The 25,003-nt window shown below is 38.1% G+C and overlaps 1 protein-coding gene across 7 annotated transcripts in view; it reads right to left on the bottom strand.

The window, feature by feature from the left end:
* The window catches only part of DPP6 (dipeptidyl peptidase like 6), a 1,022,456-nt gene that overhangs the window by 348,713 nt on the left and 648,740 nt on the right, over positions 1–25,003 (bottom strand). For all 7 annotated transcript variants that reach the window (XM_005551244.4, XM_074036440.1, XM_045387368.2 and 4 more), the window contains exon 4: positions 7,458–7,552. In XM_005551244.4, the coding sequence (XP_005551301.3) occupies positions 7,458–7,552 (95 nt within the window). The remainder of the gene's footprint in view (positions 1–7,457; positions 7,553–25,003) is intronic.

Raw genomic sequence — 25,003 nt, 5'->3', positions numbered from 1 at the left:
AAAAGTAAAATCATAGTCTATGCAGTAAAAGAATAAGTAAGTAAACTATACTTGTTTTCTGTTCTATCTTGTATTAACAGAAGTAGAAAAAGAAAAGGCAGGAGAGAGAAAAGTAGGACGAGAAAGAGAAAAGGGAAAAAAAAAGACGAGAGAGAGAGAGAGAGACCATCTGAGACACAGGAGAAAAATGAAATAATGACATAAGGGGACAAAGACGATCCAGGGAATTGTACAGACAGAAACGAATACAGATGATACCGAGACAGTTTGTGCTACGATTTCTCACAATGTGCAATGTTCTTGCAGAAGACATTGAGTTTTGATGCCACCCTTTTGTTCCTGAACTACAAGGGGTTTTGAACTCAGAGGTCAGTCTGGTTAGAAGTCAGCGAGTGTGGGTCACTGCAGGGCTGGTCAGCCCCTGTCCTGTCTGAGGGGCCAGCTGCCTCCTAGCTCCAGCCAAATTTTGCTCTTCGTGAGCAAATGAGGATCTTGCTGCTGCCAGATCTTTGTATTTTTCAAGAGACGCCAGAAATCTGGGTTTTAGTTTGTAAAAACCACTCTGTGGGCCAAACAAAACATGTCAGTGGGCATCGCGAGTTGCCAGTTTATGCCCTCTCAACCATACACAAAAACACGGCTGTTTCCCCTCACGGTTTTCACTGACATGCTAAGTAAAACCCAGCCTCAGATTAGAGGTGGCCCACGGGCCATTGCTGGCCCACTGAAGTTGTAGCCACCGTCCTGGTTATCAGCGGTCAGTGAACTCAGGACACCAGAAGCTGAAACTGAGGCCAAGCCCACTTCCCCGGGGCCAGCCTGTTCCTGGCTGAGATGACACCTGTCAGAGCATCCTGTGCTTCCTGTTCAATAGTTCACTGGGCTCTGTGCACAACAGAAAAGAGAAAGAGACAAGAAAGTGGGCTTCTTTTTCCTTCCAAATTTACCCTGTTTCAGGGCTGAAAGGACTAGCGCATGAAGCACGTGACAGACATTAAATGACATAGAATAAAGTGAGAATTATTGATGCAAGGGTCAAGTATCCAGTGGAGTTTATTTGAAGAAGTAAAAAGAAAGTAGTCTCGCGTTCTAATCTCAACCACATTCTGGAGTTCCTCTGGTAGCACAAACAGGCCTATTATCTGTTCTTCTTATTTTGGAATGATTCTAATAATACTTGCCTATTTATGTCTCTTTCTGGGAAGAGTCAGAATTAATTAATTTTTAGAGACAGAGATAAAAATTCAAATTCTACATCTATGATTATATAAAATCAAGAGGGATATAACTTAGAAAAAATACATTTCATTTAGATGTTAATTTGGTCATTAAAATAAGCAATTAAAACAAATAAATTAGTAATTAAAACAAGACATAAAAATGGAGAAAGCCTGACATAAGCATAACAACAGAATGCTTTTTTAAAAAAAATAATCGACTTATTTTCCCTTTCAAGAATTTCCAGGAACTGTCTACAGCTCTTACATATTCATTGTGAGAAGGCAGTCTGCTGTTTTTGAAAGATGAAGCCAAACTTTTAAAATCCTGATTAAAATTATTGAATAAATGGCCTTGAATTGGCAATTATGGAAATCACCGCACTAGAAAATAATACACAAAATTTCACCACCCAGCAAGATTAAGTATTTTCATAGTTCAGTATTCACTTTCTAGCCTTTCAATATATATAGTTGTTAAACTAGTATATTGTATTCTTTTTAAAATTTAATACAATATCATAATTTTTTTGTATCACTACATACCCTTCATAACTATTATTTTAATTAATACATTATATTTTATCTTTTTTTAAAAAAGTTATCTCATTTTCCTAGTTTCAAGTATTTTCACTATTGTATTAACAAGTAGTGCTGCAACTTTGTACATTTTAGATTATTATGAAGCATTCTCCGGAGGAAATAAAAATGCATCAATATTGTTACTGCTCCTGACATGTATTGCCAAGTTGCTTTCCAAACACCTGGAAGAATTTAAGTGAAAAAATGAATGATTATATAAATCTTAACGCTTCTTGTCACCGCTAGCATTATCAATAAAAAGGGCCTAAACAGTATGAGTGACACAGGTCAATACAGTGATTCATTCTGAACTGGTGCATTAGGTCCACAGCACTATCAATGGAAGTTAAGCCAGAGAACTGTTCTTAGAAATTCTTAGTATCCTCATCTTATAAAAGAAGAGTTTGAAAGACACAATCTCTAAAGACTATTTCAGCTTTAAATATCTAAATCTTAAGCACTGGTGAAACACTTCATCCTTCTGATAATTTTTGCTCCATTATGTTTTAAAAGAATTGGAGAGATGGTGTTAAATTTTTGTAAGAATTAAGTCCCCAAGAAATCTATTTAATTAAATTCAGCAAAATGTATTAAGGCTATTTTAAGTGTATTTCTACTGGAAAAGAAGAAAGAAAGGAAGGAAGGAAGGAAGGAAAGAAGGAAGGAGAAAAGGAGGGAGGGAGGGAAAGCAAAAAGAAGTCAGTGTCCTGCTTAGAAGAGAAAAATTCATGAGAACTTTAGGAACCAGGCAACCATTGGCCAAACATCCAAAGATCCAATTTTGGACCATGAGATATATTTGTGATGGTTCCTTTTTTTAGGAAAAAAGAAAACAAGATACATAATAGAACAAAGGTCATTTTATAAGATGTGCTAACTTGTTGAAAAGAGTCTTATGAGGAGCATAAAAAATAAAATAACATTGACATCTAAAATTGTTTTTTAAAGGGTAAAGTATAATGTCACGGAATTTCTGTGACATCAAACACATAATTCAAGTAAAAGTGAGCTTAGGTTTGATTGTTTATTGATGTTTAGAATTCTGAGCGTGCCTCCTGCTGTAATTACCAGTTCTGGATGCCTCTGCCTCACTCTGGATGCAGGCTACCCCCAGCTTCATGAGGGATCGCCCTCAAAACTAAAGGGGCATGGATTCCACTGTCTGCTGCTGCTGCCTGGACCCACGCAGCCACCCACATGCGGCAGCATCGTTGCCATGCTCCTCTGGACTTGGTCATCCTCTGTATCTTCCTTCATAGAACCACCCCACTCCTCCTGCCTGGGCCTTGAGCCCGACCCAGGCTCTCTGGTCTAGCCTAACGCTCTGGAATCCACATGTGGCGTATACCCACGTTCCAGCTGTTACATCTGTAATTCAGTCCTATGACACTCCTGAGGGATAAGACTGGACATTCAGACCTTGTGCACCTGGCTGGGGTCCTGCTGTTCCTGAGCAGAGCACGAGGCCAATGCCGGGAGGTAGATCTGAAGCTCAAAGTCATGACCCTAGCAGAGCACAATGCCAAGGCTGGAAGGTAGATCTCAAGTTCAGTCATGACCCTAGTGCTGAATGCCCCTCCACACCTCTCGCTCACGTGGATGTTTCTGGAAAACTGCTCAACTCTATTGATTTGTTACTCTAGAGCAGTCATTCATAAAACATATAGCAATGGAGCACCTACTATGTGCAGGTCATGGTGCTGAGCATTATGTGGGAGACAAAATTAAATCCCAAACAGAACCTGCTCCAGTGAGTTTAGAACTGGGCTGCGGTCTGTATAGCTGAGAAGAGCTGCTTCAGAGATGATGTGCTTGTGCTTTGGGGACAACTGTACCTTTATTTGATTCATTTTCTGTAGAAATGTAGACAAACACTTCAAAAATTTTCAAAAGAGGAAATGGATCAAGACATTTTGATAAATGTTTTCTAAAACTCAATTCTTAGCTACCATCAAATATGATATGCTATCAAATAATAAGGATTAAGAAATAGCCTACTATAGATACATATATATATCTATATATACAAATAATAAGGATTAAGAAATAGCCTACTATAGATACATATATATATCTATATATACAAATAATAAGGATTAAGAAATAGCCTACTATAGATAAATATATATATCTATATATACAAATAATAAGGATTAAGAAATAGCTTACTATAGATACATATATATATCTCTCTCTCTCTCAAAAGAACACCCCCCAAATTGTGAACCATAATATAATCATCATAGAATTTTAAATGTATACACATACAGAAACTCTTTTCTTTTTTTGAGATGGAGTCTCACTCTGTTGCCCAGGCTGGAGTGCAGTAGAACAATCTCGACTCACTGCAACCTCCAACTCTCAGGTTCAAGTGATTCTCTTGCCTCAGCTTCCCAAGTAGCTGGGATTACAGGCATGCTCCACCAAGCCCAGCTAACTTTTTAATTTTTAGTAGAGATAGCGTTTCACCACATTGGCCACACTGGTCTCGAACTCCTGACTTCAAGTGATCTGCCCGCCTCGGCCTCCCAAAGTGCTGGAATTACAGGCATGAACCACTGCACCTGGCCTGAACTCAACAATATAAAGTGTTTGTGGTATTGTGAAATATTTCATGATTTCTACCATTTAGAAGCACAATAAAGGATGATTGAATTAGTACATTTAGTCAAAAGAAATTGTTTGGGGGGAGGCAAGGTGAAATACCTCCATGAAAATACAGAACTTAGCACAAGTTCTGAATTTGCTTAATCACCAGCGATCTTAAAAGCTTTCTTGCTGGATTGACATAATGTTTGCAGTGATTTGCAGGCCCTTCTATCTACTTGTCCCATGTAAGAGCCAATCACAGTAAGCATAGGAGCAAAGAAGAAGCTGGAGGCAAACAGGCTTTGGTACCTTGCAGTGATCAGTTATGATGAGGGTCTGTTTTTACTGGGTGGGGAAAGAGAATGAGGTTATTAGAGGTTGTTTGTAGGGAATATTTTAAAATTCTGCTGACCATATAATTTACCAATTCCTTTCCATTTCTCAATCTGTTTAAGGCTGTTTTATAGACCAACTTAAAAATTACAGTTGGTCTCAGATTGCTTTTTATCATTTATACAAGCTCACAGCTTCTGGAATTCAAATGAGAAGAAAACACCTGATCAGTCACCAGGAAGGCAAGAGAACAGAATACGGAAGAGCTACTGCTCCCCATTCCCAGTCCAACGTCCTCCTTTGGGCTGTGGACGATCCTCCAAGCTCTGGCCCCTGTGGAACACCAGGCTTCACCTTCTCAGTACTTGCTCATGAAAACACACAGAGCATACACATATTCCATTGCTGGATCTCACAGAGTACCCACGTTCTGGGCTGGCAGAAGAAATCAGCTTTAATTTGGAGATAGAGCAATTGAGGCATGATAATTTTAAATGACTAAGTGGCTCTGTGGAAATTAAATCCAGATTAAATTAAATTAGAATGCAGACTGCTAAATGACACGTTTTTTGTTTTCTTTATTTTGAGTCTGTTGACATGAGCATTTAAATGTAGCTTTGAGAAAGGAATAATGAACCCATTAGGCTGTACACATTTGGTGCTTAATAAATGTTTATAAAATGAATGGAAAAATGACATTTTAAGGGGAAAAAAAAAGGATTGCATTACATAGAATAAGCCAGCAAATTTGTGAGATGAGGACTTTTCTTTACCCATGGTGGTTTCTGAAGTCACCTTATTAAAGGGGACTTGGCTAAAATAACTTCAGTTAAAATATATGATCTGTTACAAGCTATTGATTTTAAAACAAGAAGGCGGCTCACATTCATGTATTTCATTGCTAAGTGCTGCTGTTTTGTACAACACTGCCTTGACTAAACTGACATCCTCACAGGAAACAATAACATTCTGACATTAAAACGCACTCACGCTCAGCAACAGTCTGATCATTTTATCCTCTCTATTAATATTAGAAAACCATTTCTGCAACGTTAGTATTTCTAAATGAGTTGAATCAGATTCTCTTAAGGGAATAATTCTACCAAAGATGATTTTTTAATGCAAAAATGCAGGCACATGCATTTGTCCTAGGTCCTACTTTGCAGAATACTATTTCATTCAATCAAGTGATGGTTTTTGGAACTACGCCATCATCCAACAGCGCAAGGCCTTCCTTACACCTGCAGTCTATGTTAAGGGCAGCATCCACCTAATATTAAATCTCAGCAAACTTTTTAATAAAATGTATCTTTATGCAAAAGAAAAGAAACGGCAGTATTTAACTAGCAAGTTCCATGTTCTTTAGGAGGGAGAGGAAGGCAGCACAGTATTTCTCTGGGTCTGGGGTGGGGTGGGGTAAAGATGAAGCCATCTTCCTTCTCCCTGGAATGCAGGCTTCTGGGACCCGGCCTGAACGCTCCCTCAGCCATCAGTGAGCTGGGAGACTCATGCTCTAAGTCTGGGTTCAGTATCCTTATCTGTAAAACCAGGGAACCGATTAATTTTTTTTTTTTACAACCTCCTCTAATCCTGGATTATAGGATTCTAGGATTTCTGTGTTTCTGATTCATACCAGAGCCCTGTTATGATCGCTGTAACTCAGGATTCACAGCCTGTTTCAATTCTTGCTTTTTAACATAGATTTAACCTTAGTTCCGTCCTTTGATTTCCCCAGTGTCTCAAACAAGAAAAGAATCAACTGCTTAGAGTTGGAGATTTATTTATTCTAATAAGAGTCTGAACATTTTGTAAACAAACAAAACGTTAATTCTCTTTAAATTGATTTTGGTATATAACTTCTGTCAATGTTTCTAATACATATCTTTAACCACACATGAACATCAAATCTTAATGCCATTTAAATCTCTGGGGTCAGATACAGTGGCTCAGGCCTGTAATCCTGGCACTTTGGGAGGCCAAGACAGGAGGATTGCTTGAGTACAGGAGTTCAAGACCAGCCTGGGCAACATTGTGAGACGCTATCTCTACAAACAAAACCGAAATCAATTAGCTGGGCATGGTGGCACATGCCTGTAGTACCAGCTATTTAGGAGGCTGAGGTGGGAGGATTGCCTGAGCTTGGGAGGTCAAGGCTGCAATGAGCCATGATTGCATCACTTCACTCCAGCCTGGGCAATGAAGCAAGATCCTGTCTCAAAAAATATACATATATTTGGGAAAACAAGTTTTCCCAAATTATAAAGCAGTGGCATTCATATTGACTCAGTATTTGCTTTAACGCATAAGCATCACTTAATATAATTAGGGTAAATACAGTCACAGTACCTAAGTTAATACTTCCTATGCATGTGGAGATGAGCTTTTTTTAAACGGGATTGAGCAAATTCTCCTGAAGTATTCTACATGCATTATTGCAATTGTTCTGTAAATGTGTAAAAGCCTTAGGACTTTATCTTTTAATTATATATGATATGCAACACTTGTTCCCAACACCTGCAGAGAAATTTCCCGGACACTGAAAGAAACAGTGCTTTTATCTTATTAAATTAGTATGGTTTCAATTTCACATTATCTTTGGTTGCTCAGCCTGTAGTGTTACAAGTTTATTGCTTCTCCTTGGCTATGCGAAAAGTTGAAACCAAAAGTCATTTTCTGCTTTATTGACTTGCAGGAAGAAAAACCGAAATTATCCTGGTCATTAAAGAAAGTACTTACAATTTTTTTGCCTTCTATTAAGACAGTAGAAGTATTTGTTTCAACATTCCACAGTCTCACTGTTCCCTTCTGTTCTCTGTAGATGAATTCTGTATCTGTAAGACAGGAAGTAGAAAAAACCACGTGAAACATCAAAGAACTCCCCCTCAGCTTTTGACGAATGCTTATGTAAAGTAAAATCGCTAGTTTTGAAAAAAAAGATAGGCTCCCACTCATCAAAGGGCCCTTTCAATATGGTGCAATACACCTAAATTTTCTTAATCCAACCTCACGTGATGCTTCTCTCCTACTTTACAAACTGACATAGAAAGCACAGGCGCACACCCAGAAAACCTTTGGAACAGCTAGAATGTTCTTGGGCAGGACACAAAGAGCAGATTAAGAAAGCAGCTATTCCAAGAGGCCAAAGACAACTGCTAGTAAAGGGACTAATTTCCTATATCCAACTTTGGAGTAAATCTGTATGCAGAATGCCTGCGGCCCATAGCCACATCCTGCAAAACGTGCTTTCCTCTGCTCCACAAGCTCCCCTAGGTGCTCTTGCTTGGAGGAGTTAGCTGCTTCGCTGCCGTGAATACCTTTGAATCTAAACATCTCATAGATGCTGAGTCTGGCCTCTTGTATATGAACAACCAAGATTTCAAATTTAGAAAATTAGGAAAAACGCTGACTCAAAATAGTATGCATATGGACACGTACTTATATATCTCCTATGAATGAAAAGGCATATTTCTGAAAGGTAGGGTTGTATTAAAAAAAAAAAAACTCCCCAAAATCAATGAGATAAAAACACTCCAACAGAAAAAAAAATAGGCAAAATAAATACACCAAGAAATGTTATAAAACAAAAATAGTGAGTAAGCACATGAATAGACTCTTAAAGTCATGAACACTCTGATGATGCAAAATAAAAGCAGAGATAGGTACCATTTTGCAGCCACTACCTTAGAAGACAGTAAGAAAATTTCATACGGGAAAATTACTTCCTGAAATGTAGGGTTGTAGGTTGAGAGGCAGGGACCACAGTGGGGAGAAGGAAAACACTATCTTTCTGAGTGAAGGCAGTAACCTTGAGCCAGTTTGATGGTAAAGGCATTTCACATGTAATAGTTGATGACTGAAAAACATGATGCAGACTGGATTAATTCAAAAGCAGAAGTTGTTATAATTTAAGTATGTGTAGATTTTATGAGGAAAATGAAAGTCTATCACTATAATGAAAATTTCATCATCGACATGGACCTAGATCAATCTATTTTACGAATTATGTAAATTACATCCAAAGATTCAGTACTAAAGTTAACAGATGTTTAGGTGAAATTGTTTTCATTTATTTTCCTGGTAATACTTTCATGAACAAATCAAATGAGTCAATTTTTCTGTTTCTTAAGCAAACACACCAAGGTGCATCTATCGAATGAGCTATCTCCCATTACAAGTACTCACATGGAAACCTCTGCAATCATTTCAGTGAAGTTGCCCTCATATAGCAAATTTTAGAATTTTTTTTTTTTTAGAAAGCACTTAAGTTTGTTAGTTATGTAAGTTGCAAAAAAGGTTACTACTTAATTATCTCCTTATCTCCCTTTGTTCACTAGCTTTTACTTTGAATGAATTTCTAAATATCAACTTTGCCTTCAGTGGATGAAGATTTATGGCCTTTGACCCCCGCTCAGGAGTTCCAAGTTCTCTGCTTTTACCCCACCCCCACATTACTGATCACAGTGAAACATAATGATTGTTTAAGAGTGTGCAGTGGGGAGCTGAACAATGAGAACACAGAGAAGGGAACAACATACACTGGGGCCTGTTGCAGGGGGGCAGGAGGAGGGAGAACATCAGGATAAATAGCTAATGCATGCAGGGCTTAATACCTAGGTAATGAGTTGATAGGTGCAGCAAACCACCATGCACATGTTTACCTATGTTACAAACCTGCATATCCCGCACATGTATCCCGGAACTTAAAGTAAATACGTACATAAAAAAGATTATGCTGTACTACATTTGAGGTACATAAAACCTGCTTGTTTCAATGGAAACCAATGAGACCATTTCAGAATTAGAACATATGATTGCTTTTCTTTCTCCTGAATTTTATCGTTCCAGTACTTTTAACAGTTCTATCACATGTTTACGTATCTTTAAATACTATGTTGTTTAGTTTTTTTTGCATTTGAGCTTAATAAGGTGATATTTACTGTGTTCCTCAGTAATTTATATTATATCATATTTCTAAGGTGAATATAATAGTCCGTACTATCTTGGCTCTTAGTTCTCACTGATGTACACGACTCAAGTGTATATTACAATGGATACCAGTCATTCTTAGTTTTATTGCTATTACAAACCATTCTACTAGGAATACTCTTCTTTACCTCTTTTGGTACAAATGTACAAGGCTTTTGCTTCTCCTCTCCTCTCCTTTCCTTTCTTTTCTTTTTTCTTTTTTGATGGAGTTTCACTCATGTTGCCCAGGCTGGAGTGCAATGGCACAATCTCGGCTCACTGCAACCTCTGCCTCCCGGGTTCAAGTGATTCTCTTGCCTCAGCCTTCCCAGTAGTTGGGATTACAGGCTTGCACCACCACACTGAGCTAGTTTTTGTATTTTCAGTAGAGACGGGGTTTTGCCTAGGTTATGGGAATTCTTAAACTTGCAAGTTATTTTCAAAAGTGGTTATGGCACTTTAACAGGCACCAATAGTGAATGAGTTCTCATAACTCACATCCTGTCTAAAACTTGCTATTTTCAAACTTCTTACTATCTTCCAATACAGTGGGTGCAAAAAATGGTATCTCTGATTTTATTTTGCATCATCAGAGTGTTAATCACTTTAAAAGTCTCTTCATGTGCTTATTTACTATTTTTGTCTTATTTTATAAAATTCATTGGTGTATTTATTTTGCCTACCTTTTTCTGTTGGAATGTTTTTATCTAATTGATTTATAAGAGATTTTTATACATCCCATATGAAATATTCATTAGTTTTATGTGTTGAAAGTCCATTTTATTAGTTGTGGTTTTCATTTTACATATAAAATATTTTGATAAACAGAAATTATTAATGTAGTAAAAAATGTTTACCCTTTGTGTTTGATATGACATAAATAATAAATACTTTCCCATTACAAGGTCATAGTAATATTCTCCTATATTTTTTCTGAAACATTTTTTACTTTTCCTTTAAAAAATAAAGGCTTAATTCACTGGAAGATGACATGAATGTATGGTGTGAGGTAGGAATCTAATTTTCTATGTTTATATCTATAGCTATTTGTTCCAGTACAATTTGAGAAGGTCATTATTCACTCTGTAAGATGTGATGTCATCAATAATATTTCAGCAACAATATCTGCAGTCATTGGGTCATATGGGACTTTCTTATGTGTTCACTGATGAGTTGGCTCATTCCTGCATCGATACTACACTGTGAAATTATGTACCTTTGTAGTACACCTTGCTATCTGGAAGTTTTCCCATATGATTTTCCTTCACAAAGGGTTTGGTGTTTCTTAGGATTTTGCTGTTTATTATACGTGTTACATTCAGCCTGTTAAACTAGTAAAGAATTCTCCTGGGAAACTGACTGAAATTTCTTTCAGTTGAAAGTTCCATTTGGAGGAAATTGGACACCTTTACAACACTGAGTCTTCCTTCTGTGTACTTTGTCTGCCTTTCTGTTTATTTACTTTTTTCTTTTTAGCATCTTTCCATGAGTTTTTATATTTATCCATTGACAAAAATAACACAAAACATAACCTATCTAGAAATAAATCCACAAAGGATGTGAAAGACCTCTATGCCCCTTTATTGTGGATCATCTATTTCATCAGTAGCCCCAGGCAACAAGTGATCTGTTGTGTTCATTAGATAGGTTTGCCTCTCCTAGAATTTCTTACAAATAGAATCACACATTACACAGTCTTTTGTGTTTCTCTCCTTTCACTCATCATAATGATTTTGAGATTTATCCATGTTATTCCATGTATTAATGTTTCATTCCCTTATACTGCAAAAGAGTAGTCTAGTGGACTGATAGACTTCAATTTTTATGCATTCAAATTCATGCATTGGTGAGAATTTAGACTGCTACCAGGTTGTAGCTATTATATTGTTGGGTCATATGGTATATGTTTGCACTTAACTTTATGGGAAACTGTCAAACTATTTTCCAAAGTAGCTATACCACTTTGCATTTCCACCATCAATTGTGTAAGAGTCACATGCACACCATTTTTTCGCTATCAGTTGGCAAAATCAGTCTTTTAAACATTAGCCACTCTAGCAGGTGTGTAGTGGTATCTCACTGATAAATAGTAATAATGAACATCTTTTCATGTGATTATGGGTCATTTGCAGGTTTTTTGCAAAGTATCTTAAAAAATTTTGTCCATATATTTTTTTATTTTTTTTATTTTTTTACAATTTATTACTGAGTCCTTTAAACATTCTGGATATGAGTCTTTTTGGATATGAGATGTATTTTTCTGGATATGAGATGTATTTTTTAAAAATTATTTACCAGGGTGTGGCTTTCCTTATTATTCTCCTAATTAATTTTTTAAACACTGGGGCCTGTCAGGGGGTGGGGGGCTAGGGGAGGGAGGATAGCATTAGGAGAAATGCCTAATGTAGGTGACGGGTTGATGGGTGCAGCAAACCATCTGCTGAGATTTTCATTCACTGAAAAACGGGCTTATGTTAATTTCTCTGCTGAGATTTTCATTCACTGAAAAACAGGCTTATGTTAATTCGTTGAGGATAGTTGTAATAGCTTTCAAAAAATCTTTGTCAGTTCCAGAAGTCTGTTCCATTTCCAGGTCAAACTATTAACTTCCTTTTATGTTGAGCATGTGTTCCATTTTCTTGGTTATTTGTATGTATATATACTAATTTCTGGACATTCTGGGTTTTGATATTATTTCCCAATAAATGTTATTTCCTTTGCTCTAGCAGGCAATTTTCTCTGCTGGGCTTATACCACCAACTTTGTTTCTTGGGTAGCAGCTTTATTGTTAGTGAAGATGTTTAACTTCTTTAGCTGACCTGCCTTGATTCCCTTCCACAGATACGATTCACAGGTCATTTCAGCAATGTGGGAAGGCAGTGACTGGGGATCCCCTCTTTGAATTATTTCCTAACTTGCCCATTCTTCCTCTCGAAGCCTTCTCAAATCACCTGTCTTCTTCATTTCCAATGTTTCTGCCTTGGTTCTGATTGTCATCACCTTCACCATAGACTACTCCAGCAGTCTCCTAATGGGTCTCTCTCCTTATTTCCATTCTCTGTGCAGACAAAGCCATCTCTCTCTTTTAAAACTCCTTTTTATCCCTTTGGCAGAAACTATTTTGGTCAAGTTTCTTAGCCTGACATTTAAGGTCCTTCCAATTCTGGCCTTGGCCCCTCTTCCCATTTGAATGCCTATCACCCCAACAAAGCATCCTGAGCACCACCATGTCTCCCAGTCCTCTGCACTCCCTCATACTGCTCCCTGCACCTGTAATGTCCTTCTCCTACTATGGCCAGGTAAGATCTTCCTGGAATCTGCATAAAGGCCACTCCCTTGTACAGTTTTCATGACTTTTCAAGGCAGGATTCATCTCTCCCTGATTTCAGTCCACACTTCATTCATCCTATTTTTTACTCATCACAGCATGATAGAGTTATTTGTCTGTTATAACTCTCTGTCTTCTGCACTAGAGTACATGATTCTCCAGAGAAGAGGCCACACCTTCCTGATTTTCTATCTCTAATACCTAGCATAATGACTGGTACCAAGTTAGAGGCTAAATATATGTATAATGAATTGAGCCAATTAATACTATCATAAGACTGATTCACCAAATATCCACCTTACATACAAAACAATGACCAGAACCACTAGTGTAAGAGTAACTGCTCTAGAATGAGGAGGGCCTGACGCAGGTGGAGTAAGGACAGAGGCATAGGCATGGTGTTTCTTTTTTGTCAAATTATACTTTTGTGCCTCTTCATGAGATTCAATTATCATTATTTTATCCTTATCATTGCAAAGCATTAAGATGTTACACAGGGGAGTGTACAGTGCATTTTAATGCTATATGGATAGGGAGATAAAGTTGAAAAGCCACGCTCAGTGGGAGTTCTAAGAAACATACAATGTCAGATTCCTAGGAGAAAATTTCCCAAAGGAAAGCTTACAGTACCACCAATTGCTACTTTTCATGTGCAATATATCTAGTGCTTTGCATTTAAAATATACCACTAATCTCATTTTTCTGTGTACTTATGCAATTCTTCAAGCTGAAAATATTACAGAAATGGAAAAAATTGCATTGGTAGCTAGGACTAGGAAGATAGTTTCTTTTTTGTTTTCAAACTGATATAAGAATAACAAATTATTTTTCTAACTCTCTCAATAATAAGATAAAATTCCAGTTATTTACTCATAGCATCATATATCAGCTGATTTTATATGTTGTTTACTTTTGCTTGACAATAATGCATTTTTAAAAAGGCTTTCAAAGGCCATGCATATGTTAAAAATTTAAATAATGTTATGGCATCTTATGGTACTGTAGATTCATTAACAATTGAGCTAACAGATCTCATTACTAAGTGTAATTTGTATATGCTGTTTGGTTTTGAAAAGTACATTAATCCCTGATTGTATAAATATCACAAAGAATCCTCACATAGTAATAGATTTTAATTTCTGAAACAAAGAGTATACACAATGAATGTAGTAAATTTTTCTCATATCATCTTTTAATTTTAAATAACTAGCAATAGAAAGTGTTCTATTGCTTATTTTATTTCTATCTATAATTTACTTGCATTTATGTATGTTCTGATAACAAAAGCATACGATAAACACATATCTTAAGACAGTCAACATCAATATTATGGTCATAAAATATTAATGTGTAATCTCTAGTACCCACATTGCAGTCTAGAAATACCATTTCCCACCAAATGAAACCCAGATTCTCTCTGTAAATGGCTAATTCCAGGTCTGTGACAGGCCATATCTGAGCCCAAAGGTCAAAATTTATTAGGACCATGCCAAAATGACTCAGAAGCCATCTTGGAGAGCCTCCCGCTGGCCAAGAATAGAACATTTGGAGCATTGATAAAACTAATAACTGCAAAAGATTAAAGCTCGTCAACTATGCATAAGTTCTTGAACTTAAAATGATACTTAAAAAACAAACAGATTTGGAGGCTTATTTACTATTCTTTCTACTTTTGTTTAACATTTTCTATTTACAGTTCAAGAATTTTAAAAACATCATGCAGCTATAATGTAAATAAAGGTCTGTTGCACCGGTCTTTCATTTCATCCCTTTTGGGCTTCTGCCATAATTTGTTTATAGAATTAACCTGATATTTTGGTTGCAGGCTATTCGTGACTGTGTTTTCACCAGGTTTCTCCAATAATTACTGGGCCACAAGCTCCAATTCTGAACATTTTCCCTGCAAAGTCAGGAGCTGGGAGCCTAGGAACTCACAGCAGCCAAATGAAGGTCTTCAGTCCAGATGTAGATACACCGCCTCTCATGAACAGTGATTTTTCCTTTGGCTCTTAAACAGTAAGGTGTGTATGGCAAGTTATAAGAAGAATCAAAAATGATTAGAAAGCTGACATTAATTCCTACTGCCAGTTTCTTTTAGGAAATATGAGTGAAATGTAAATATTTTAGTTGAACCATATTTATAATCTAGAACCGTACTGCTAATATGTAGCCTCTAGCCACATGCTTCCATTAATATTAAAATTAATTAAAATTAAATAACATTAAAAATTTAGCTCCTCATTTATACTAGACACATTTCAAGTTCTCAGTAACCACATATAGCTGGTAGGTACTGTGTTGGATGCTGTGGGTATAGAATATTTCCAATACTGCCAAAAGTTCTTCTGGACAGCACTGTCTACGAGGTTATATTACGTGAGTATGTTTTATTTGGAATGTCTTAGTTTACACCACAGCCTATCTTTCACCTGGAAAAATCACCCTTCTCAGGCCATGGCTACCGAAGAGAACACCAAAGAATGTCCTTGAAGGTGGTGAGCAGAACTCCAGACCTTCCTCTTGCCAATAATGTCTTCGTTCTTAAAGATAATGAAGACAACCGTTGTGGGACAAAATAGGAAATCTTTAAATAGTTAAACACAAATTCCAGAATAACCCAAATGTCACAAGACCTTAAAAAAGAATGCAGGCTTATATTGTACCAGGAGCCTCAGTAATCGTCATCAGAATCAATGGATTGAAAAGTAGGAGTCTGAATGCCATGGAAATGCCAAAGGCACTTCTGGTTTTTAGGTTTTGTTAAAACTCACGATATTTAAAAAAAGTACCCAACATGATAACTACATCCTTTTCTTTGGGATTATGAGAACTGCACACAGCCCTTTAGCATATCAAGGAAATACTACACATAGAGAGGGTGAGGAAATGTAAAAGAAATTATGTGCATTCTGCTTGAAGTAGATGAGTAACTCATTTGCATGAGAATATGCTTAGAAAAGGTAGGTGTTTCCAAAAAGAGAAATAATGGGTACAAGAAGCAAAACTCAAAAAAACAAAAAACAAAAGAACAACAACAAAACCAATAGACATTTTATCCATTAAAAAAATATTTACAATGTATGGGATACTCTGCTAGATATTTGGTATGCACCATGTGTTAGCCACATTCCCTGACTTTAATGAAACTTATCATCAGATGACAGTTACTGCATACTAGCTCTAGTAACATTCCGTGTTAATCACAGCACTGTGCTCTCAGACATAATTCCAAGTAAATAAATAATTCTGTTAATGTTATTAGGAACTAAGGTTTTCTGTAGAAGAGAAAAGAGATCCACATTTTTAATCATGGACATTCAGACCAGGTGCAGTGGTTCATGCCTGTCATCCCAGCACTTTGGGAGGCCAAGGCAGGAGAAGAGCTTGAGCCCAGGAGTTTGAGATCCTGAAAAATTAGATGGGCAACATAGCCAGACTCCGTCTCTTCAAAAAAAATAATTTAAAAGTTAGCCGGGCATGGTAGTATTTGCCTGTAGTCCCAGATACTCAAGAGGCTGAAGTGGAAGATTTCTTGAGCTCAGGAGTTTGAGGCTGCAGTGAGCTATGATTGCACTACTGCACTCCAGCCTGGGTAACAGAGTGAGACCCTGTCTTTAAAAAACAAAAGGAAATTCAGTTAAAATTTAAAGCTCTGTGATGTTGAATTGGCATCAGAAATATCAATAGGAACCAATGTTTCTTTATTGTTCAAAACTATATACTTGCTAGTCTAGTCCATGAAAATGGGCTAGAAGCATGATTATCCCAGACACCCAGATTTTTGTCTCTAAGTACCATTCTCCCTAAAAGCCAGGGATCCTTGAAAAAAATGGATGTTTCCAGGTCTGAGGCACACAGAGTATATTATAAATCTAAAATATATTACTGGACAGAAAGCAAAGACCAGTCTGGGAGACAAGTGACTGAGAATGACATGTCAATAAGACTATGGTAGATTACAAAATGGCTCCAATTCTTCACCCCACCCTTTTCCATCTAATTTTTCAGGGCCTTTTCTCATGACTCTAGGCTCAGACACAGGACTAGATTTGGGCAATGGAATATCAGTAAATAGAAGAGGGCTGGCGCTTAAGAAGCTCTTGCACAGTATATTTGCTCTCTCAGGTTCTGCTATTGCCGTGAGACAAACATGCCTGACCTAGTGTCCTGGCCCAGGAGAAGGATCAAAGGCATGAAGAACGAACTGAGTTGCTCCAGTCATCCAAGAAGAGGCCACTCCAGATCCGCCAACATCCAGCTGGGTGTCCGGCCATGTGAGCAAATCAGCCATGAGATACGCGGAGTTCCCTAACCACCACCTGCTAACAGCCAGGTTTGTGAAAATGACTTATTCTATGTGTTCTGGAAGGTTGTTGGTTGTTTATTACACAGTACTCTGTGGCATTAGATTACTGATACAAGCACAAAAGAACCAGCTGGAGGGGCTGTCTGTGGTCAAAGTTAGGACAATCCGAACACCAAAAGAATAATGCTATCAGTGATGAAGACACAGTGAATACATTTTAAAAAGCGTGAGTCCACAGTGATACCCACAAAGCATTAAAGAAAACAAAACTGTTTATTTTCCATAGCTGAACATAACTATGATACCAACTTCTTAAACTGAAAACTAATAATTGAAAACAATTAAGGATTCAGCTGCCTGCTTTGTTGGTATTTCAGGTACACCAAATAGCCTGTTTATGAAGGAGAGTTCCACCTTTCAGAAGACTGTCAACTGGTAAGTGTAGAAGGGGTCATTAATTTGGAACATCACCACTTTGCAGCCCCTGTTGTAAAACTTGGTGCAGGTAAGGATCATCGATGGATGCTAACCTCTTTTGGAGAAAAGCTAGTGGGATATTATCCCACAGAAAATACGCCATTCTCAACGGGAAAAACATGTTTATAATACAGAAATTTGGTGGTCCCCTCTTTTGCCCATTAGTCTCCCCTTCGAGTCACCAGTCGTGGGACAAGTGGACATTACAGATAGACATGTGAAATCACCTCACAAGAATGCAATCAGTCAAGTCCAGAATGGAGGAGAGCATACAATACAACTGGCCTAATCCAGGTGTATTGTGAAATAGTATATATCACAGAAAAAAGAGGAGCCATTCTACCATTAAGAGAAATTTAAAAGACATAATCAAGTACAATTATAATTTTTGATTTGATCCAAGCTTAAAGAAAACAAAAGTTATAGAAAATATTTTGAGACAGAATAAGGATATCTGAATATGGCCTGGGAATGTAATAATATTTGGGGATTATGGTCATTTTTGTCAGATATGATGATGTTCCTGTGGATGTATGGGAAGATGTACTTTGGAGATGAATGTTTTAGTATTCGGGGATGAAAGAAAGTGATAGTATAATTTATGTTTACATATTTCCAGCAAAAAAAGAACTGATGGAGGACATAAAAATGGCCAAGGCATTGAAATTAATTGGTATTTGTACCAGTAATATAGGTGTTCACTGAAATATGTTTTCTACTTTTCTGTGGAGAGTACGGTACAAAGTAAGACTCTGTCTCAAAAAAGAAAGAAAGAAAAAGAAAGAAAGAAAGGAAGAAAGAAAGAAAGAAAAGAATGAGTTAGAAAGACCACAGTAATGTTTTCCTTCCTCCTTTCAAGAAAATATTTAAAATATTTCATTAAAAATGAAGCAGAAAATAAAACCACATAATCCCTGATTTCCAGGAATGTACAATAGGGTTAAGCTCTTGTCCCTAGTACAGGCATCGATTGGGAATGACTCAGTCGGTGAGGAGCAGTCACTCAGAAGAGCCTAGCTGCTTCTCCCTGGATGATCAGGAAGGCGACCATGCCCTCCAGAGGTGGGTTATGTGGGGACGTCGGGTGGGGGTAGAATTGAGAAAGACTAAACTGTGAACAACTAACCTCGTGTTTAGGTAAAACAAGTACAGGAAATGGGAGATACCGAAGGTGGGAAGCCAGGGGTGCACGCCCCCATAACACCCACTGATGGTACAGATGAAGACAGTTCAGGGAGCTCCTGAGCGGACGCTGCTGGGAAGCTCTACAGCAGGGCTGCAGTTTAGTACATAGGGTTAGGCTCGGAGGAGACAGAGTTCCAATTTTTTTGTTTTTAATTTTCTGTGTCTGGGTTTTCTTCTTTCTGGTTTACATCACAAAAATTGTCAGAGGAAGGCAATGTGGGCTCAAAAGAGGTACAATGGTTTCTTTCAAAAGAGCAAGTTTTCTAATGATACTCCTTTCCATTCTAAATACAAACAGCATTCAGCAACCCTGCCAGTAAGGGCTTAACCCAGGCGGTACAGCCTTGACATTTGTGAGACGTGCTACCGAAACCTGGGGAATTCCCAGCTTCTCTAAGACTCTAAGTGAGATGTGAACATTAGAATTGCTGGCTGCTTAGTTAGCTCCCTCTGGCTCAAGGGCCTCTCGCAGGTCTCTTGATTCCAACTTACGCTGCAACTTTAACATACGTGGCAGGATAACCTGACTGGGAGGTTCACTACATCTGATTTTCCTGCAGGATCTTGAGAATAAGAATGAGTTAGAAAGACCACAGTAATGGCTTCCTTCCCCCTTTCAAGAATGCAACCAGGTACTGTATTTTGTAAGTCTGAGGGTATTAAGAGGCATTTGCTTTAGAAAACCTACACCTTGGAAACAAAGGTAGAGAACTGTCTGGGGCTGAAATGGGTAAGTGTATGTGGATAGACAAAGAGGTAGGTTATTAAATTCTGTGAACTTCAAACTATGGTAAAATGATACCACAATATCTATTTTTACAACGTCAGTAATGACATAGACAAGTACTTTCAAAAAATAATAATCACAGCTTGGAAATCACTTGGGAAGTAGCTACATTTCAAAGATGATTTTAGTGGCTTTCAATTTCACTTAATTTTTAATCGTAAGATCTGAGACTGCCCAATTTGTCTTTAATTAACGCACTGCCCAAATAGCTTTTAAAATCTTTTACATTTCCATTATTTTCCATTCAATTTTTATGTGCCTCAACAGAGTCCTGTTTAGACTTTTAAACAGCTGGTTACACGGAAACCCCACTAAAACAAGAAAGCCCCTCTTTCTGTATTTATTATTGTCAATCACCTGCTAAATGGTTAAGGAAAAAAAAAACCAATTTATTTGTAGAATTAGGATTTGTTTTTGCAAATTATTTTTTCACTTGACCCTACCATAAAAAATATATATATACAGTTAAGCAGGCTTTCAAATGTTTAGAGGGGTGAAGGCAAAAGAAAAATCAGCAAAGAATAAAAATCCTTGAAAATTTATGCAGGAATGAATATCCTCAGAAATGTGTTATCAGCCAAGCTCTTTCTTGATAACAAACAAAAGGATTTTGCACATACACTCTGTTACGGATTCCTGTGATTAGCTGTTATATAAATCTAAGATTGTTTTTCTGTTCCTATTGTCTCCGAGCTTTTTGTGACTCTGTAAGTTGTAGACACTGATAGAAATGTGAGGAGTCTTACCAGGCGCAAGTGAATTTTGGCTGGTGGAGATGCAATAGATTTTCCTGCCCCACCCCACTCCCACAGAAAACACCCATTTTGCAGTAAATTCATTTCAGCATTTCCAGTGGAGCCAAACCTCCACCTTACTTTATCTATGCATCCCTGAGAAAAATCACCTCCTACTAGCAAAGACTAATGGATAGGCAGAGAGACAGAAACTTGACCGGAAGATTACATCAGCACAACGGTGACGAAAAGCTCCAGGGGTAAGGGACAGATTGTTGGAAAGAGCTTGGTCCAAAAGTCTGGAAATTTGGCCTCTATTTTAGGCTTTGCCACAGACTGGCTCTGCCAGAAGTATGCTGTGCAACCTCTAAAGCAGTATCCTAAAAGGGATACAGCATGATATCGCTTTAGGACGCAGCATGATAGTCCCCTCTCCTTTTCCATGTCTGCTAGCAGGAAGGCTTTTATGATGGCTGGAGCTACAGCAGCCATTTTTTTCCTCTAGGTGATGTTGGAAATGGAAGGTAAAAGCAAAATAGAGTGTAGATTCCACCTCTGGACTTACATATGGAAAATAAATGAATTTGAGAGACAAATAAATTTCTATCTTTCTTAAACTACTATTATTTTAATCTTTCTGTTGCTGAGAGCTGACTTGAATCCTAATAAAGAAATATAATCATACTCTGACTGTAACTTCTGGATTTGGAATCAGGAGAATTTGGTTCTAATCCCATTGCAGTGTTTTTTGAGGCCAATTACTTCACCTTGCAAATAAAGAAATATAATCATGCTCTGACTGTAACTTCTGGATTTGGAATCAGGAGAATTTGGTTTTAATCCCCTTGCAGTGTTTTTTGAGGCCAATTACTTCACCTTGCAGTCTTTCGTTTTCAGTAATAGAATATCTTATTTTTCTGAAAAGATTACGGTGTTGATTAATTGAGATTAGCTATATTTAGGCATTTTGAAAGAAAGAAAAGAAATAACACATTTTATAAATACGAGGTGCCACCTCCCCCAGTGGCACTCAGATCTCTGAAAGGGGAAAACCAACTGCATCTTTTGACCACACATTCACCCACGATTTTATTGACAAAGGAAAAAAAGGAATCATCTAGAAGCATTTTAGGTGGAATCTATGAAAAAGCTTTGCCTGTACATAACTCTTGTCCTTCTGACTTAAAAGCAAACAAAATAATCCAAAATGCAAACAGCAGGAAGGCCAGTGTCTTATACAGAGAGAAGAAAAATCCTTACACAGAACAATTCTGTCTACTCATTGGGTTGGAAAAACAGAGAAACAAATGATTAGAGGTTTCTTCACTCTCCCGGGAAAAGTAGGCGGGTCCTCTGAGAAGGAATCATCCACTCCTTCTGACTTGCCCATGTATGTCTGCAAGCCTCAAAGTGCCTGATGGCACAGTGACTGCGGTGGGCTGTTTCTTTCCGAGAAGATCTGGCACGTGTCACAAACATGGGATGTCAAAGGCAGATGTCTCCTGGTGGCATGTGGCTGCCTGTGTCCCTCTGCTTCAGGCAGAATGTGAGTCTGAATTTGGCTGGCTCCAGGGGGCTGTCTGTGCCACCAGGGGCAGAGAGACAGACTGCCTCCCAGGCTCCTCCAGCAAAACATGCTGGAAGTTTCCCAAGTGGCATCATTAGTATAAATTCACTGTGTCGTATGACTCTGGCTCTGATCACAGACTCTTTCCCTTCTGACTTTGACCCATAAAGACTTTGGCAGGATTATTAGAGAAAGTCTAGTCAATTAGAGAGGTAGAACCCATCATCTGAAAGCTGCAGGATAACCGGGTTATGACTCTAAGCTCTGAGTGGGTGGAGGTCTCATCACACACAAGTCATTAATATATTGTAGTAAGTGGAAGTAAGAATGTCCTCGCATTTGTTTCCTGGTGAAGTGAGAACCCATGTCTGATGTAGTTGCTTAACCTGGAGTCCTAGAAAATTCCTACGCTTACTAGCTATTAACTGTGGAATCTCAGACAGGTTATACGGCTTTTCTGTGCCTTGATACTCCCATCTGAAAAAAAATGGGGATATTAATAATGCCAATTAATAACTTAAATGACATTAGAACCATATCTGGGTTCACCTATTAGGTCCTACTAAGTATGAAGCATAAGGACCACTAACACTATTAGCAGAAAGCAACCAGCGACAAGCCCCAGGCATCTGAGTAACTTAGGCCTTCCTGTGAAAATCCACAGGGTTTATGGGAATACTTTACCTGCAGGGCCTGATAAAAGTGTATCCTGGAGATCAAGTATGGCTACGGTCCTTCCATTTCATACACTTCTGATAAGACTGTGCAATTCATCATCTGGACTAGGATACTCGGCCGTGCAAGGGGTTGCTTTAATAATCACAGCAGGGCAAGTGATGTCACCTGGGCATGAACACTGGTTTGTTCTCAAAGTCAGCGTCGTTTTGCCAAAAAAATTGACAAAACCAATTTTTTCTATGTACCCAAAGCTTTAAAAACTCAAAATCCTGACTTAGTTTGATGGATATAAGTTTTACTTTAATGTATTTGGAACAACTGGTTATGTAAGCTTGAATCATCAGGACTGTAAATCTGACAATTATATTCCATGCACGCCATCGATAAAGGTTCTAATTTAAGAAACAACAAATCAACTCTCTCAAAAAAGAACAAATTGATCTGCATCATAATTTAACTAACATACACTAAGACTCAGCTAATCTTTAGGGGTTGTTCTTGTAGTCATCCACGAAAACCAACGAATGGCATATCAGGTCTTCTGCAGTACATAACATTGTTTTTTACGAGTGAAGGAGCGTTCATTTTAGTGGTACACATCTCAGTCAAGAGATTGTAGCAATCTTTGGTCAGTAATGAGTTGTGTCCTGCTAGCTGATGAGAATGTTCAGCTCAATTTATAGCTATCGGTGGAGCTGGTAAAGGTCATCGCTGCATCTCATTTGTTAGAGCTGCCTCTCCAGATGGTGGAGGCATGGGGTAAACGACGTTGAAAATTGTAGCTTACAGTACAGTATCTGCTTACTCCATTAGGAAATGGATTTCTTAAGTGCCCAAGTTCTGTTGGTTTCGTTTTTTCTTGTTTTTGTTTTGCTTTTGCTTTCAGGACACAACACTGCTGTCATTTCCATGTGATCTCCATGAGTGCACCGCTGTGTGTTTAAAAGTCAACCTATTTCTTTCCCTACTTTCAACACCACAGAATTACAAAGTAAATTTTCTTCCCTTAAACAACATCATGATACTTCATTTATTCTAGGAACTAAACAATGCCAACTAGATCAACATTAGTAACTCTCACACAAGTACAGAAACAACTGCGTGTGAGAACACTCATACACATGCCTACCTCACTAATGCCAAAGTATCTGACTTTACGAACCATGAGTTCACCTTCCACATCCTGTCCTAGGTTTGCTTATTCAACTCAATTCATTCATTCAAGATTTTTGTCATCCTCTGTGCAGACACTGTGCTGGGTGCTCAACTCTCACCCTGTGGAGACGCTCGCCTGTGGGATCTTCCCCTTCTCCAAGCAGAATCGCAGGACACACCTGCCCCAGATTCAAGCAAAATGCTGCAGTGAGTGCTACAACCAAGATCTGATTTTGTTTCTTTCCCTTGAGTGGAATCACACTATTATTCCGACCTAGAACACCAAATAAATACTGACTGTGGGGGTGCCTCCTACATGTCCAGTCCTGCCAGGGGAGCTACAGAGGCAGGTGATGGCCTTGATCCACACTCAGCCATTTCTTCCCCATCTCCCAGCCCTTGGATCATGTTTTTCTTTCCCCATGTGTCATTCTGCTTTGATGGGAGAGACCATGTCATGCTATGTTTTGGTGTGTTTCATATAACAAACATAATGAGGATTTCAAAAGAAAAAATCGTAACAGAAAAGACTGAAAGCCTGTGAGTGAAATCGGAAAACTGGAGATGGCATTCAGCTGCTGTGCGCTATTCCGGTGCCGTGGGCCATGTTGCCAAGACAAAGCACACCCAAGTGCTAGAATAAACTACCCCACAGAGATATCCACGCCCTGAGTCCTTTTAGTGAGGCCACTGATCACTGTTCAGAAACAAGAGCAGATTTTGTAAGTTTGACCATTTGATTTCTGCTTATGCTTCTATTCCATGTAATTGAACCATAAGCAAATAACTATTTTCATTTTGGAAATTCATGCGTCTTACATTTCTCATCCAAGTCCTGAGTCTTAAGTCCTCACTCCATGTGTTAAATCAAAGGATAGAGTCTTACTCCAGTGAATAAATATTATAATTGTGTTTCCCACATAGATTTGCCTGGTTGTTTTCCATTTTCGTAGGAATCAGCCATGGTATGTACAATATATGTCCTTCATGATTATACGTCACATTTTCTTGAGTCAGTGCATGTGAGACATTTCTCCTGGGAGACCGCAGATGCCTCCTCTGGGGCTCAGCTCTCATTCTCCTTTCAGTAGCACGGTTTC

The sequence above is a fragment of the Macaca fascicularis genome, chromosome 3 (genome assembly GCF_037993035.2).
Source record: "Macaca fascicularis isolate 582-1 chromosome 3, T2T-MFA8v1.1".
Classification (NCBI taxonomy): Eukaryota; Metazoa; Chordata; class Mammalia; order Primates; family Cercopithecidae; genus Macaca; species Macaca fascicularis.
This window is presented reverse-complemented; position numbering and strand designations above follow the sequence as displayed.